This window comes from Oncorhynchus keta, chromosome 23, assembly GCF_023373465.1.
Source record: "Oncorhynchus keta strain PuntledgeMale-10-30-2019 chromosome 23, Oket_V2, whole genome shotgun sequence".
Taxonomy (NCBI): Eukaryota; Metazoa; Chordata; class Actinopteri; order Salmoniformes; family Salmonidae; genus Oncorhynchus; species Oncorhynchus keta.
The window spans coordinates 31,869,467-31,885,845 of NC_068443.1; the positions used below are offsets into that span (position 1 = coordinate 31,869,467).

Genomic DNA, 16,379 nt, shown 5'->3' on the forward strand with positions numbered 1-16,379 from the left:
ATGATGGATTAACAATATTGTAGTTACTCAGCAATACTAACCTAATTGACAGAGTGAAAAGAAGGAAACAGAATACAAATATTTCAAAACATGCATCCTGTTTGCAACAAGGCACTAAAAGTAATAATGACAAATAAAATGGCATAGCAATTAACATTTTGTCATGAATACAAAGTTTTATGTTTGGGGCAAATCCAATACATTACTGATTACCACTCTCCACATTTTCAAGCATAGTGGTGGCTCCATCATGTTATGTGTATGCTTGTTAAGGACTGGGGTGTTTTTCAGGATAAAGAAAGAAGTGGAATGGAACTGACCACAGGCAAAATCCTAGAGGAAAATCTGTCTGTTTGTTTTCCACCAGACACTTGACAGATTAATTCACCTTTCAGCAGGACAATAATCTAAAACACAATGTGAAATCACTGGAGTTACTTACCAATACCAGTGAATGTTCCTAAGTGTCTTGAGTTACATTTTTGACCTAAATCTACTTGAACATATATGGCCAGACCATTTGGCAGAGCTTGAAGAATTTTTAAAAGAATAATCGGCAAATGTTGCAATATCCAGGTGTGGAAAGCTCTTAGAGACTTACCCAGAAAGATTCATCACTGCCAAAGGTGATTCTAACATGTATTGACTCAGGGGTGTGAATACTTATGTAAATTTGATGTTTTTGTATTTCATTTTCAATAAATTTGCAAACCATTTTTAAACATGTTTTCACTTTGTCATTATGAGGTATTTTGTGTAGATGTGTGAGACTGTAACACAATAAATTGGGAAGTAAGTCGAGGCGCATGAATACTCTCTGAAGGCACTCGATATGTGCAGCTTCAGTTGGTCCTATAGCCACAAATGGGCTGCGTCCCAAAAGGAACCCTATTCCCTACATAGTGCACTACTTTTGACCAGAGCTCCATGGGCCCTATATAAGGTAAAGGGTGCTGTTTAGGACGCTTCCAGGGTATTCCCTGTTCGACCTGCCAGTCGACTGCAGGGTGATTGATCGCTGTATTTGTTATATTAAGGCACCATCTCAGATCTCTGTACGACACGGGTTTTTTCCTGTTTGAATAGGGTGTCAGTCTGTACAAACATGCATCGATAGTACAGATATGTTGGAGCTGGGTTGCCAGGTCTGACTGTCTAAAACATGCAAACATGCCAGTGCAGATCTGTAGAAGGATCGGTTGCCAGGTATGACTGTCTGAAACCTACAACCATGCCTAGTGCAGAAACGGAGAAGCTGGAGGTTGCTATCTGAAACAACAGCCATGTATTTACGTAAGGCTCAATTGCCAGGGCGGAATATATGAAACAAACATGCCAGTGCAGAGCTGTAGGAGGCTGGAGGTTGCCAGGTCTGACTCTCTGAAACGCCCAAAACTCTTTCTCAAATAAACCACTGCCTGCTGTTCTTGACTCCCGCCGTCTGTCAGAGGTCTGAGTTGGTGTAATTTTGAAGACTACCGCTGAGGTGTGACTGGAAAGCGTGCGGTGGGGCCTCTGGCTGAACGCTAAAACCAAATGAATGGGTTTTGATGAATGAAAGCCTATCAGCTGCCGCTTCAGTGAAACGTTAAGAGGACAGGAAGGACTGATGAACATGAATAGTCACCAGCCCTGCTTGTTCAGGTTTCACCCCTCTCCGCTCCACTCCTCCTCCTCCTCTCCGCTCCACTTCTCCTCACTCCCACTCCTTCCTAGGCAAGCAGCCACCATATCCATGGCCACCCACATTAGTGTGAGCTGCTTCCCAGAAAATGCTTAATAGGGTGAAAAGTAGTGCACTAAATAGGGAATATGGTGCCATTTGGGATGTACACTGGGCCTCTTGTTTACCCGGTACCTCTGCTCCAGTATACCCTGGGGATTAGAGGGAGAGCGAGCCTGCTGAGCTTTTCCCCTGAGGTAATCCATCCCTCTCTTTGCATGCATCCCAAATGGCACCCTATTCCCTATATAGTGCACTACTTTTATATGGGCCCTGGTCACTTCAGATGCACCCTCTCTCTTCACCTCCATTACCGCTCTACCTTCTCTACAATACCCCTTCAACCTGTGAGTGATGGAAAAAAATATGTACTTTATACCTACTCTCTAAAACAAAACAATACTTTTTTTGGCCTTTCTGGTATCAGAATTGAGTTTATTTTCTTTTTCCAAATGCAACTTAACCTGTTTTGGTTGTGTCACATAATGTTAGGAAATGAGCTCTATCCAAGTTTTCATTTCAACTCACAGGCAGTAAAGTAAAATAACAAAATGCTTTCGTTAAACAGTGCATTTGCAAATACAAAAGCTCCTTTAGTTCACTCACAGCTGTGTTATCAATCAACTAACTTTGGATACTGTTGCTCCTTCGTAGGGTCTTCCACCAGGGACGTGGGTCCCTCCCTTGGCCTCAAGAAGTCCAGCTCTCTGGAGAGTTTACAGACCGCCGTTGCCGAGGTGACGCTCAACGGTGACATGCCCTTCCACAGGCCACGCCCACGCATAATCAGGGGGCGGGGCTGTAACGAGAGCTTCCGGGCCGCTATTGACAAGTCTTACGACAGGCCAGCAGCCACCGAGGAGGACGACGAGGGCATGGAGACATGTAAGACGAAGCAGGACTTCTATTGGACAGATCTAACTACTTTGGAGCCGTCGAGCAAACGTTAATGCACATCTTTCGTTGATATCTCTGCCTGAAGAATTTACCCGGCATTTCAAGTTATGCCTGCATAATAAGGTCAGAATTTGAGGACTTAATAATTACCCCATGTATAAATCTCTTTCCATTTCTCCACCTCTCTAGTGGAGGAGGACACCGAGGAGAGCTCTCGGTCCGGGCGCGACTCTGTGTCCACTGTGGCAGACCTGACCCCACTGCCCAACACAGAGAGACCGCTGGCCAACGGCAACCGCGCCAATGAAGACAAGAAGAAGGACAAAGGAGGGAAAGACAAAAAGAAGCCAGACCGGGACAAAGAGAAGGACAGCAAGAACAGGGCTAAGAAAGGCATGCTGAAAGGACTGGGCGACATGTTCAGGTAGGAGACACAAAAACTGTCCCTCATCCTTTACCAGTGTCTCACCCACCATTATCAGTGGGTCCTTGGGTCATGCCTTTCATCTGAGCTGTCTGGGATGCCAATGATACATTCAAACGTCATATTTACTTAAATGGTTCTGACACAGGCTCTGTCTCAAATAGCACCCTATTCCCTGTATAGTGCACTGCTTTTGTAAAGGTAGTGCAGCAAATAAGGAATAGTGTGCTGAAGTGGTTGTGTCAAGGAGAATGCTGACTGATTTCTAACAGTGTAGAATAATGAGATCCAGTGGGAAGGAGAAGGATCTCCTGGCAGACATGCAGATCAGATGTTTGACCTAAAGGGGGGTGTGTGTGTGTGTGTGTGTGTCTTTGGCCTAAAGGTTGCTGGAAGCTCGAATTGTTTGTCTGCGATAGTCCCAGGGAACTGCAGGATCAAATCATTACGGAGGTGTGCTCCTCCCATTGAGATGAGCACTATCAGTGGTTGTTTGCAAACACACACATACAGTACGCACTTCAGAGCTTTGCCTTTTTTGGTTTCATTCGATAATGACTTAAACATTTTCTTTCATTGACTGAAAGCATTGTGAAACCGCTGCTCAATATTGCCTTCCAGTTCCTCGGAGTGCACATCACTGACAACCGGAAATGGTCACAACGGCGCCTTTTCAACCACAGGAGGCTGAAGATATTTGGCTTGGCACCTAAGACCCTCACTAACTTTTACAGATGCACCATTGAGAGCATCCTGTCGGGCTGTATCAACCGCCAGGTACAGCAATTGCACCGTCCGAAACCGCAGGGCTCTCCAGAGGGTGGCAGAGGCAGCCCAACGCATCACCGGGGGCACACTTCCTGTCCTCCAGGACATCTACAACACCCGGTGTCACAGGAAGGCCAGGAAGATCATCAAGGACCTCAGCCACCAGAGCCACGGCCTGTTCACCCCGCTACCTTGTAGAAGGCGGAGACAGTACAGGTGCATCAAAGTTGGGACCAAGACAATAGAAAACAGCTTCTATCTCCAGGCAATGACTGTTAAACAATCCCCAGTAGCTGACCTCTGCCCAGTATCCTACCCTGAACTGTTACTAGTCGGCTACCACCCGGTACTCTACCCTGCACTGCTGCCCTATGTACATAGTCATTAAACACTGGTCACTTTAATAATGTTTACATACTGTTTTACCCACTTTATATGTATATACTGTATTCTAGTCATGGCTCATCCTATATAACTACTGCTGTAGTTTGAAATGATTTTTAATAGTATTTGAACCCAGGTCTGGTTGGAGTGTTTCGCTGCTCTCAAACCGAGACGCTAGTTAGACCCTCTCATCTCACTGGGCTCGCACGCGTACACACACACACACACACACACGCACACGCACACGCACACACACACACACTGCAGCCCAATCAAAGCCCGGTCATTACCATCAGAGCCCCATCTAGACCACAGCAGCCTCCCTCACCTACTCTACTCTGATCACCACTTGGACTCAAAGCAACACCCAATCTGCTCACTTGGCAGCATCCTCCAGATGGCCACTGCCCAGAAACACACACGTGACAGCATCAGTATGGTTGTTTTTTTCACTGCTACAGTATGTTAAAGTGAAGAATCCCCAATCCGGCAAGAATCTGCCATTCTGCCCTTAACCCCCACAACAGCTGCTCCCCTAGGCTCCAATGACGTGGCTGTCGATTAAGGAAGCCCCCCTCCCCCGCACCTCTCTGATTCAGAGGGGTTGGGTTAAATGCGGGAGACACATTTCAGTTGAATGCATTCAGTTTTACAACTGACTAGGTGTCTCCTTTCCCTTCCCTTCAGTGCTGTAGCTTATGAAAGGTTTCAAGAAGCTGTGCTTAATCGGTAATGAATGGTCCTTCTGTAGCTCAGTTGGTAGAGCATGGCGCTTGTAACGCCAGGGTAGTGGGTTCGATTCCCGGGACCACCCATACGTAGAATGTATGCACACATGACTGTAAGTCGCTTTGGATAAAAGCGTCTGCTAAATGGCATATATTATTATTATTATGCTAGAGTCAGTGAGACTTGTAATGACATTTTGACAGTGCTGCCGCTGTCAAGCCAGACCGTATCACTTTACCTGGGGCTCCCGAGTGTCACAGCGGTCTAAGGCACTGCATCTCAGTGCTAGAGGCGTCACTACAGACACCCTGGTTCAAATCCTGGCTGTATCACAACCGGCCGTGATTGGGAGTCCCATAGGGCGGTGCACAACTGGCCCAGCGTCGTCCGGGTTCGGCCGGTGTAGGCCGTCTTTGTAAATAAGAATTAGTTCTTAACTGACTTGCCTTGTTAAATAAAGGTTACACATACTTGTTGAGATGAGTTTGAAATACATGACTGGTCCTGTGCATCTCATATCCCTAGCATTTGATATCAAAACAGCATGGAATCTTCTCATGGACGTTCTAAGAGATTCGGAAATAAACACCTCAAATATTTGTCTTTCTCTTATGACACTTTCACTTTATACTTTTTTTGTTGCGTTGTCAACAGAGCCCTTGAACTTGTTAGTTTCCCAGTCGCTTGCTTCTTTAACTAAAATAACCTCTTGTTAAATCCCCATCTTATAAGTGGTGTAGAAGTCGGAAGAGGATAGGAGGGTTCTGTGCTTAACTGTACACAGAATATTGAATGCCCCTCTGTCATGATGAATGTTCTGATCTCTGGAAGTTTCACTAGTTCTTCCTGCCAGTGTTTCTGAAGGAGACTGGGGGGGATCTCAAATGGCTCCCTATTCCCTATATATAGTTTACTACAGTTGGCCAGTGCCCATAGGGGCTCTGGTCAAAGTAGTGCACTATATACTGTATATAATAGGGTGCCATTTGGGACGCGGCTGGTGATTTTAAGGAGATTTAATGGAAGTCACCGGAGTGGAAAGAAACTGTCACCCGCTGTCTCTGTGATAGATAGGGCTGCACTTCATATTAACACTTTCAACGGCTTTATGCTACATTTGAGGCCATTTGTTGATCAATTTATCAGGTAATGGACTAATGGACTTCCCGCTCACCCCCCTCTCTCTCTCTCACTCTTTCTCCTTTTGTTATCTCTCTCTCTCTCGCACCCTCTCTCTCCTTTCGTTATCTCTCTCCCTTTCTCCTTTCGTTATCTCTCTCGCACCCTCTCTCTCCTTTCGTTATCTCTCTCGGTCACTCACTCTCTCTTGCTCCTTTAGTTTGTTCTATATATCTCTCTATTTCTATGTGTGTGCTGAGAAGTTCTTGGTTTTCCTTATAGCTGATTAAACTCAACTCTCTGCAGGCCAATTTCCCTCTGAATAAGCCTAGGTCCATCATATAAATAAGGTCTGCAAAGTAATTTAATCAACAGGGTGCCTTTTTATGTGGAGTCAATCAAGCTGAAATATAATTTCAAGTAGTTCCCATTTGGTTTAGTACTATTTCCCTTCCCATGAATATAATTACTTTGATGGTAATATGATCTTGTCTCCTGTCAACTTCAGACCTGATCACAGGAAAACTCAGTCAAGTACAATTTAAAAGCAAAATATTTGATGGCATGTTTGTTAGAAGGGAGTTGGAGAGAATGACAGAGTTGATCGCCATTAGTAATTTATACGATTTTTTTGGGGGGTCTGTCAAATTGCACCCTGTTCCCTTTATATGGTATGCTGCTTTTAACCAGGGGTGCACTCTTTGTCTGCTGCCCCAATGTTTCAGGTTTGGAAAACACCGCAAGGACGGAGAGAAACTAGAGCGCAAAGGGAGGCTGGAGGAGCTGCAAGCCTCAGAAGAAGAGACACTGAGGATGAAACTAGAACAGGAGAGGTGAGTGTCTGTATGTCTGTCTACAGAGAGACACTCACACAGTGTTGCTCTGGGACTGGGATTTGACCCCACACACACACTGGTGTGTATGTGCTGAAAGGCATTGGTGCCAACCCCAGGCTACGAGCTACACACTGCCGAATGAAGGAGGTGGCAGGTGGGGGATGTGACAGTAATTTGGGCACCAGACTGTAAATGCCAAAGCTATTACTACACACACACACACACACACACACACACACACACACACACACACACACACACACACACACATATATATATATATATATACATATACACACTACAACACTATGTTTAATTAATTCCTCTGCTTGTGTTTTCGGGACTCCGTCATGGCATTCAAGTCTTATTTTTCACAATATTAGAATTTGTTTCTCATCGTTCCTAGACAGTTCAGACTGGTTTTGAGGGCAATTATTCACATTATGAAAGTTACATACGCAAAAAAATGTTGAGTCGTAACTGGTTTGACAATATGCGACTGACAATTGTGATGTCACCTATTTTTGAAAGGTTCCTGTATGACTGTGCTGTTTCCGCTGAAAGACTATTGCAGTTGGGACACAACCATGGATTCCTCAAAAGCAAAACTGTTGTTCTAGCAGTGCTTCGCTATTGTCTCCTTACCGTGAATCATGCTAATAGGATATTGCGCGAGACACTGCTATCACTGTAATGTACCATTGATGCAAAACAAAACTGGTATTTTAGGTATTTTGGGTGTCAGCTTACCACATCAAATGCTATAGAAATCTGCTGCCCAACGGCACAGTCTCTCACGTGGAACACAACCATTGGTTGATGCGTGCAAAGTCTGAGCAGAGGAGCACGACCAATGTCTTCTGTTTCCACCCAGAGCTGTAGGAATGTCAGAAGTCTGCGTTATTAGGACACCTCGCTGACAGAGCCTGCTCTGCTTGCCCTGGCAATGACCCTCGTCCTTTTCTGTGATCCCACAGGTCAACTAATAGCTACATCCACACACAGACTAGAGGCAGGGGTTTGTGTCCCAAATGGCACCCCATTCCCTAAATAGTGGGGCCTGGTCAAAAGCAGTGCACTCTATAGGGAATGTGGTGCCATTTGGGACGCGGGACAAAGAATAGAGAGAGGGTGTGTTTGGTTGGCGCTTGATTTACACCACCCGACTGAAGCACTGAGTGTTTCCTTTGATTTACCCTCTATTGAAGGAGGAGTGAAAGGTTTGGGGGCAATCTGTGACAACATGAGAGCTTCTTTTCAAGCCCAGATATCTCGAGCCCTGGCTGCGGGGTAGCAATCATAACATTCATCACGGCACACTTCGATTTCTACGTACCATGTCATTACCACGCTGTCATTACCGCGCTGTCCCTTACTGTGATGCACAGCCAATCACTTGGACATGGAGACCAAATCAAAGGAACTGTCATTATGAAATCACGCCATCAACAATATGGTTCTCTCTGCTTCGGGCTCTCGGCTAATAAGTGTCGCAAATTGTGGATTCAGAAAGGAATAAGGTGAATGTATGCACTTGTTATGTAGATCATAAGTCAATACTATACTTATTATGATCAAACCACTTGTGTAAATAAATCGGACTTGACTTGATAGAGAATCATCATCATCTGCCAATCTGGCCAATATCGAAGGTATGTCTCCCTTACTGTGTTCTATTGGTCTCTGCATTAGGCACACCAATGGAACATTTCTGATCACATTCATTACTAATCTCTAGATGGATCTCTAGGTACAGTCCATATGGGTATATCTCTTTATTATTATTTTTTATTTAACGAGGCAAGTCAGTTAAGATCAAATTCTTATTCATAATGACGGCCTACCGGGGAACTACCTTGTTCAGGGGCAGAACGACAGATTTTTACCTTGTCAGCTCGGGGATTCGATCCTGCAACCTTTCGGTTACTGGCCCAACGCTCTAACCACTAGGCTACATGCCTCTAACCACTAGGCTACATGCCTCTAACCACTAGGCTCCCTGCCACCCCATCAGTCATGCTGCTTCATTCTTTGTCCTGATGAAACCCTTGTATTCCCAGTGTGCTAACTACCCTCCCTCTCTCTCTCTCTACAAACCATTACCTGGTGAACAGCTAAGGTAGTCATTTTAACTGCATGGAGGGAGTACCTCACCGAGCACATAATTACAGTTTTGCCAATTATCAGCCTTTCAACTTGCAATTATCATCCCCTCGCTTCTCTCTGGGCCTCTTTACTGCCGGGAACGAGGGAAAGAGAAGGGAGGACGGACAGCATTTCCTCATCGAGCACTCAGCTGGGAAATCTACATATGCCCCAAGAAATGTGCATTAAGCCACATAATGAAATAATACATCAAGGAAACAGGTTTCCCATTTAAGTGTGAAAGGAAATAAAGTCATTATAGGTGGAAATATTTATCCGAAAAGGCAATAATCTTTCCCTGATGAGATTGAGAAGACATCGCAGATTCCAGGCCGTCGTTGAGTAGACTGAACCGTCTCTTGACTATTTTGAGGATTTTCTTAATGGAAACATTATGCCTCTTATAAGATGTTAGCACTGCAGCCTGCCCTGAGTGCAGACACCAGCTAAAGCTTGTTTGTAGACTCAGCGAATATCTATATTACCAGAAGGAAACGGGTCCTTGAGAGACCTAGCTTTAAACCGTGGGGGGAAACCGAGGTTTGTGTTGGGGGTGTTTAGTGGGCTACTGATGGTAAGCACGGTGCTGCTGATAAGATAAGAGCAGACATACCAATCTGCTCCCTCGCTTTGTTTGGCTCAGCCGCCTTTCCATTGAGAGGAGGTGGAGGGGTCGACCGACGCTATTTCCGACGCAGGCTAGCTCGAGCGACCGACTGTGAATTGGATCCTTACAAAAGCAGCTGCCTTGACGTGAAAGCCGGTACAATGTCAATACCTTACGTCTTCTAAACAAATAGCACTGCTACAGCACAGCCTCCTTAAATGCCGCCTCTTGTTTACTTACTACCACAAAAATGCAGAATATTCTCAACACCCTTCAATGAGATATTCTATCTAGATGAGGCCAAGTGCCAACACGGGTCATAAGCCTGAGGGCCAGGCAGGAAGAAGGGCTAGATCAACCATTGGACCAAACAATGGTCTCAGCCCTGATATGTTTCTGTGAGGAAACCCTCCGAGGTCTTAATGATTGGCCCTGATGAGAGATGGAAACATCTGTACTTGGCATAGAGTATAGGAGCTATAATGGATTTTATACTAGGGGGGGGGGGTGGCATCAGAACCAGGGATGATGAGTGGCCTTTCCTCAGCTTCCACACATAACAATGTGCCATTGTGTCCACTGTGTAATGATAATGTCCCTTGGTGGCAACTGACAGCTACACAATAATGATAAAACATGGTGAAAGAAAGGAAACTCGGATGGAAGGTCCTGTGGGATAAGCGACACGTAATCCTGTGACATAAAATCTGATCACTTTATATTCCAGACAGTTGATTCACCAGACAGATGCTTGCCTTTTGTCTGTGTCCCAAATGATACTATGTTCCCTATATAGTGTGCTACATTTGACCAGGCCACGTGTACTATATAGGGAATAGGGTGCCTTTTGGACGGCACAAAACAATTAGGTTTTTCTGTCTATCTGTGAAATGCAGGCCCTGGTCCCTGACCCTCACCTGAGTAAATTCATCCACTCAGTCAATCAGAGGTAGATTTTCTCTGGCCTCTGGCCTTGACCAATCAATATGTGTTTTGCCGGAGGAATTGTAACTCTCAACTGGTCCTTGGGAAAGGAACTCTGCCATTATAGATCAGACATTGATTAGGTAGAATTTTCTGCCTCTGCACCTTTTCCCAGGGTACCCTACTCCTAAACCTCCACAGATTGTCTAAGTACTTCATTGCAGTCGTGGAAGCTTTCCACTAGAAGAGGGTTTATTAAAAGACATCTTAAGTGTTCTAGAGAGGGGAGCAGCAGCTGCCTGTGAAAATAGGGTTTGCATCTCAAATGGCACTCTATTCCCTGTATAGGGCTCTGGACTAGGGTGAAGAATATATAAAGTATTCAGACCCCTTGACTTCTTCCGCATTTTGTAACGTTACAGGTTTATTCTGAAATTGATTACATTGTTTTTTCCCCCCTCATCAATCGACACATAGGTTTATATAATTCTTTTGCAATTTGAATACAAATAAAAAATGGAAATTCCACATGTACATAAGTATTCAGACACTTTACTCAGTACTTTGTTGAAGCACCTTTGGCAGCGATTACAGCATCAGTTCTTCTTGGGTATGACGCTATAATCTTGGCACACTTGTATTTGGGGATTTTCTCCCATTCTTCTCTGCAGATCCTCTCAAGCTCGTTGCTGCACAGCTATTTTCAGGTCTCTCCAGATTTGGTCGATCGGGTTCAAGTCTGGGCTCTGGCTGGGCCACTCAAGGACATTGAGACTTGTCCCGAAGCCTCTCTTGCATTGTCTTGGCTGTGTGCTTAGGGTCATTGTCCTGTTGGAAGGTGATCCTTCGCCCCAGTCTGAGCAGGTTTTCATCAAGGATCTCTCTCTCTAGACTTTGCTTTGTTCATCTTTGCCTCGATCCTGACTAGTCTCCCAGTCCCTGCTACTGAAAAACAATGCCACAGCATGATGCTGCCACCACCATGCTTCACCGTAGGGATGGTGCCGGGTTTCCTCCAGACGTGACACTTGGCATTCAGGTCAATGAGTTCAGTATCTTGGTTTCATCAGACTAGAGAATCTTGTTTCTCATGGTCTGAGAGTCTTTAGGTGCCTTTTGGCAAACTCCAAGCGGGTTGTCATGTGCCTTTTTAACTGAGGAGTGGCTTCTGTCTGGCCAATCTACCATCAAGGTCTGATTGGTGGAGTGCTGCAGAGATGGTTGTCCTTCTAGAAGTTTCTCCCATCTCCACAGAGGAACTCTGGAGCTCTGTCAGAGTGACCATTAGGTTGTTGATTACTTTCCTGACCAAGGCCCTTCCCCCCCAAATTGCTCAGTTTGGCCGGGCGGACAGCTCAAGGAAGTGCCTCGACACAATCCTGTCTCGGGGCTCTACTGACAATTCCGTTGACCTTATGGCTTGGTTTTTGCTCTGACGTGCACTGTCAACTGTGGGACCTTTTATAGAATCATGTCCAATCCATTGAATTTACCACAGGTGGACTCCAATCAAGTTGTAGAAACATCTCAACGATGATCAGTGGAAACAGGATGCATCGGAGTTCAATTTTGAGTCTCATAGCAAAGGGTCTGAATGCTTATGTAAATTAGGTATTTCTGGTTATTATTTTGAATACATTTGCAAAATTTTCGGTTTTTGCTTTGTCATTATGAGGTATTGTGTGCAGATTGCTTAGGATTTTTTATGTTTTTATTCATTTTAGAATAAGGTTGTAACGTAACAAAATCAAGGGGGAAAATCAAGGGGTCTGAATACTTTCCGTGGGTACTGTATGCTGCCATTGGGGACTCATCCACAGTTTTCTTTTTGAGGAATCAATGATGAAACATTCTTTTCCTCCAGGATCCAGGCTAAGACCCGGGAGCTGCGGGAGCGCCAGGCACGGGAGAGGGACTACGCTGAGATCCTAGATGTCAACCTGAGCCGAGACGAGGAGCACCCCTACGCAGGCATCGGGCCCCTGGACACGTCCCTGGACAGCGGGCACAGCCGGCCCCAGAGCCCCCGAGACAACCACCATCAAGATTCCTCCCTGTACACACAAGTCGGCAAAACCCGCAATGCAAATGGACGCCCTCCCTCCGCCGACAGGTAGGGGCTCGAAGGGTCTATCCCACGCTATGAGGAGCAGATCTGAGTTCAAATACTATTTCAAATCGTTCAAATACTTTGGCCATTGTCTCTAGCCTGCCAGGAGTGCCAGATTGGGCAGAGGTTGCCATTGTGAGACTATTATATTGGTCCATTAACCCAGGCAAGCTCGGGTAAAGTATTTGAAATGATTTAAAATACTATTTGAACCCAGGTCTGAAATGAAGAGTGGTAGTAATATCAAGCACTATTAAGTAGCACTTCTGCATGGCAGTTTGGTTTTATACTTGTGTTATAGACAGACCATCATGTAAAGATGGAATCTGCAGTATGGGGCACGGCGCCACTGGCAGCCCAACCACTGTTGTTTTTGTTGCCGAGATGAGAAGTGTCTCACAAAATGTTATTTTTTTTAAAAGTCAGTACATATTGTGCTCTGCTATCACGCCTGCAGTGATTGCCAAGGGGGAAAACAGTGGTCATGGTTTGCAGTAACTTCTTTGGTGTTGTAATATCACAAACGGACGTGGCTGTTTCACCATTATGGATTCCAGCTTCAAGCCTCTGAGGTGTTGAAGAACTCATTCCTGAGAGAATTAGCGTCTTGCCGTGCCTTGCCGTGCCGTGCCTTGCCGTGCCTGAGTAATGCTAGGAGAAACACCGTTGCGCATACAGTACCTCCACATTTTTACGCTGCGTCACTCACTTTCATCTATAAGTATTCTACATCCTAGCACTGAGTAGCTACAGTATAGGAGGCTGATATACTCTGACTCGTGTCTTAGTCCAGCCATCAAATCTCACCCCAGGAAGACAAGTGCAGGCAGTTAAATGTCACCACTCTACTGACTGGGACTCACTGGTGATTACCTTGCTCCTCCTGGGGGGGGGGGTAAGGAAGGCAGCATTTCTACATTTTCTCTTCTGCTCTCCTGATCTACTTCCCCCGTCTCTTACATGTTCATGTCATAGTATGCGTCCCAAATGCCACCCTATTTCCTACATAGATTGCTTCGGCATTTATAGGGAATAGGAACTACTTGGGCCCTAGTCAAAAGTAGTGCACTTAATAGGGATAAAAGGTGTAATTTGAGGTGCAAACATAAAGAAACATATATCCTCAGGCTGACTGTTCACTTTCCTTTGGGATTGGCTGTCTGTCAATCATCTCACACCATTCCCAAGACTGACTTCAACTTTCAACTGTATTGTCCCTGAGGAAATTGGTTTCGCAGCAATGGTCATACATGAAATACATCAAATCGTATATTGACAAATCTTTATTCCTACTATGTTATTCATTCATAGTCAGTGTCCCTGTGATGCCATAGTGAACACAGGGGCCACTGCAGTGACAGTACTTTACATCACACTGAAGGCTGTGACGAGAAACCATCAGCCCGTAGGCCCTCTATCTACAGCAAATGGCACCCTATTCCCTATATAGTGCACTACTTTTGACCAGATCCCTATGTGCCCCGGTGCCATTTGAGCCGAAGCCTCACTATTCCACTGTAGAACTGTATGGCCTGGAGCACAGTACAGATGAATAACCTGGGATGATTTCCCAAGCCAGAGTGAATACAGTTATCCTGGGTGTTATTTCACATCCCTCTACTCAGATGTGTGTAGATGTATTAATACTGTACGTAGTATTGATGTATAATTCATTGTGCTGCCGCAGTGTAAAGGTTTGGATATAGTTCTAGAGAGGGGATGTGTGAAGAAGGAATGAATAGCATTCCCATGCACTGCGTCTGTTAAGAGACTAGCAATACCACAGAGCACTCGTTCAATAAACATAGTCTGGGACATGGTGCGTGTTCATGACCCCGTTGCATCAGAACCACTGGCGCAATCGGTTTCATCTTTGCTTGCGTTTGGCTCTTCGGTGCTACTTCAGCATTATGTCGGGTCACAGGTGGTAATGGTATTGTTTTTTTTTTTTTCAAGTTAGAGCGGACATTGTTTTGTTGTGCTGTGCATCTCTTGGGGGGAGATGAGGTTTGTGAAAGACTTGCCCCTCCCCCCGAAGACATTAATCATAAGCAGATGTACCATCACAAACCTACAACTTTATTAGAAATGTGTTCACGTCTCAAATGCCACCCTATTCTCTATATAGTGCACTACTTTTGACAAAGAGCCCTGATCAGAAGTAGTGCAGTATCTCGTGAATAGGGTGCCATTTTGAACGCAGATTTGATTTGATTTCTGAAAATCATTATTCCCTTGGAAAGCGTTTGGAAATAATGCCACTGCGAAGTAGAGGCACAGTGTATTACACCATGGGAATTTTTAGAAGTAGAGGCACAGTGTATTACACCATGGGAATTTTTAGAAGTAGAGGCACAGTGTATTACACCATGGGAATTTTTAGAAGTAGAGGCACAGTGTATTACACCATGGGAATTTTTAGAAGTAGAGGCACAGTGTATTACACCATGGGAATTTTTAGAAGTAGAGGCACAGTGTATTACACCATGGGAATTTTTAGAAGTAGAGGCACAGTGTATTACACCATGGGAATGTTTAGAAGTAGAGGCACAGTGTATTACACCATGGGAATTTTTAGAAGTAGAGGCACAGTGTATTACACCATGGGAATTTTTAGAAGTAGAGGATTTTTATTGCAAGTTGAAGATGTATAAGTTGGACTACTTTCCTGTTTCTTTATAGGGATTTATATGTCGTCAGTTCAACTTGATTACTGTACACTATGCTCCAAGGGGCACTGCACATGTCAAGCAGAACTGGTGCGATAGAATTCGTGTTTATATATCTGTTACTCAATACTGGGCAACATTTACTTAAGATTTAAACAAGCGTTTGTGTCAGTAACTTTCTGTTGAAAATTGGTACATGTAACAATAAACACATCTAAGATGTTAGGTTTTTTGCGTAGACCTCAAACTATAAGAAAATACACCTCGGGGGAGGTTGTTATATTAACTGGAGAAAACCAGGAAGTGTGTTTCCTTCAGGACTTCTATACAGAGCAGGGAGTTTATTAACAGCCCACCATAGGAGGGAGAGGTGGGAGCCCTGTAGCTTTTCCCAAGTCAAGTAGCAGGAATGTTTGTCATTAAGGTCCTGTATGGCAGTAAGGACTGATATAAGAGCCTTGCTGCTGTGGACATTATACACAGAACAGGAAGCTGAGAGGGAGAAAGAAAGAGTTCTGGCGGGGAAAGGAGAGCATACATGCCCTGGTAGCTTGTGCACAGGCAGAATCGTCTTTGGTAAGCCTGAAGGCGCCAGCATGCTTCAGTTCGGCTGGATGCTAACTGAGCAAGTGTGCTCGTATACTCCATTAAAAGACCTTCGCTTGAAAATGAAAAAAAGAAAAGTGTCAATAGTACCGTTTGTCTGTTTTGAGACGCCGTAGCCATTATACACTTCCTCAAAATAGTCCGAAATAACTCAAGAAGTCTTGTCACTCATTTTGACGTTTTTGCCAAGAGGATCTTAGTTTCAATTTTACATCTTCGATGTTTGGACCAATATTTCTCAATAAATAAATGTGCATGAAAACAAGTAGTCTCTCATTGAATGATACACTTTATTAAAGAATCCCTACTATTGACCAATCATCGACGAAGGGGCATAGACTTCGGCTTGCCTCCAAGAAAATGTTATGTGCCCAAACGGCCAAAAAATCCAAGTCCAAAACGAACAAAAATGTCACACAGTCGGCATAATACACTACA

The 16,379-nt window shown here is 44.7% G+C and overlaps 1 protein-coding gene across 1 annotated transcript in view; it reads left to right on the plus strand.

The window, feature by feature from the left end:
• LOC118402172 (partitioning defective 3 homolog) overlaps positions 1-16,379 on the plus strand; it is a 257,768-nt gene that overhangs the window by 178,846 nt on the left and 62,543 nt on the right. Inside the window, 4 exon segments of the mRNA XM_035800167.2 lie at positions 2,378-2,608; positions 2,810-3,044; positions 6,770-6,877; positions 12,421-12,669. Of these exon segments, the coding sequence (XP_035656060.2) occupies positions 2,378-2,608; positions 2,810-3,044; positions 6,770-6,877; positions 12,421-12,669 (823 nt within the window).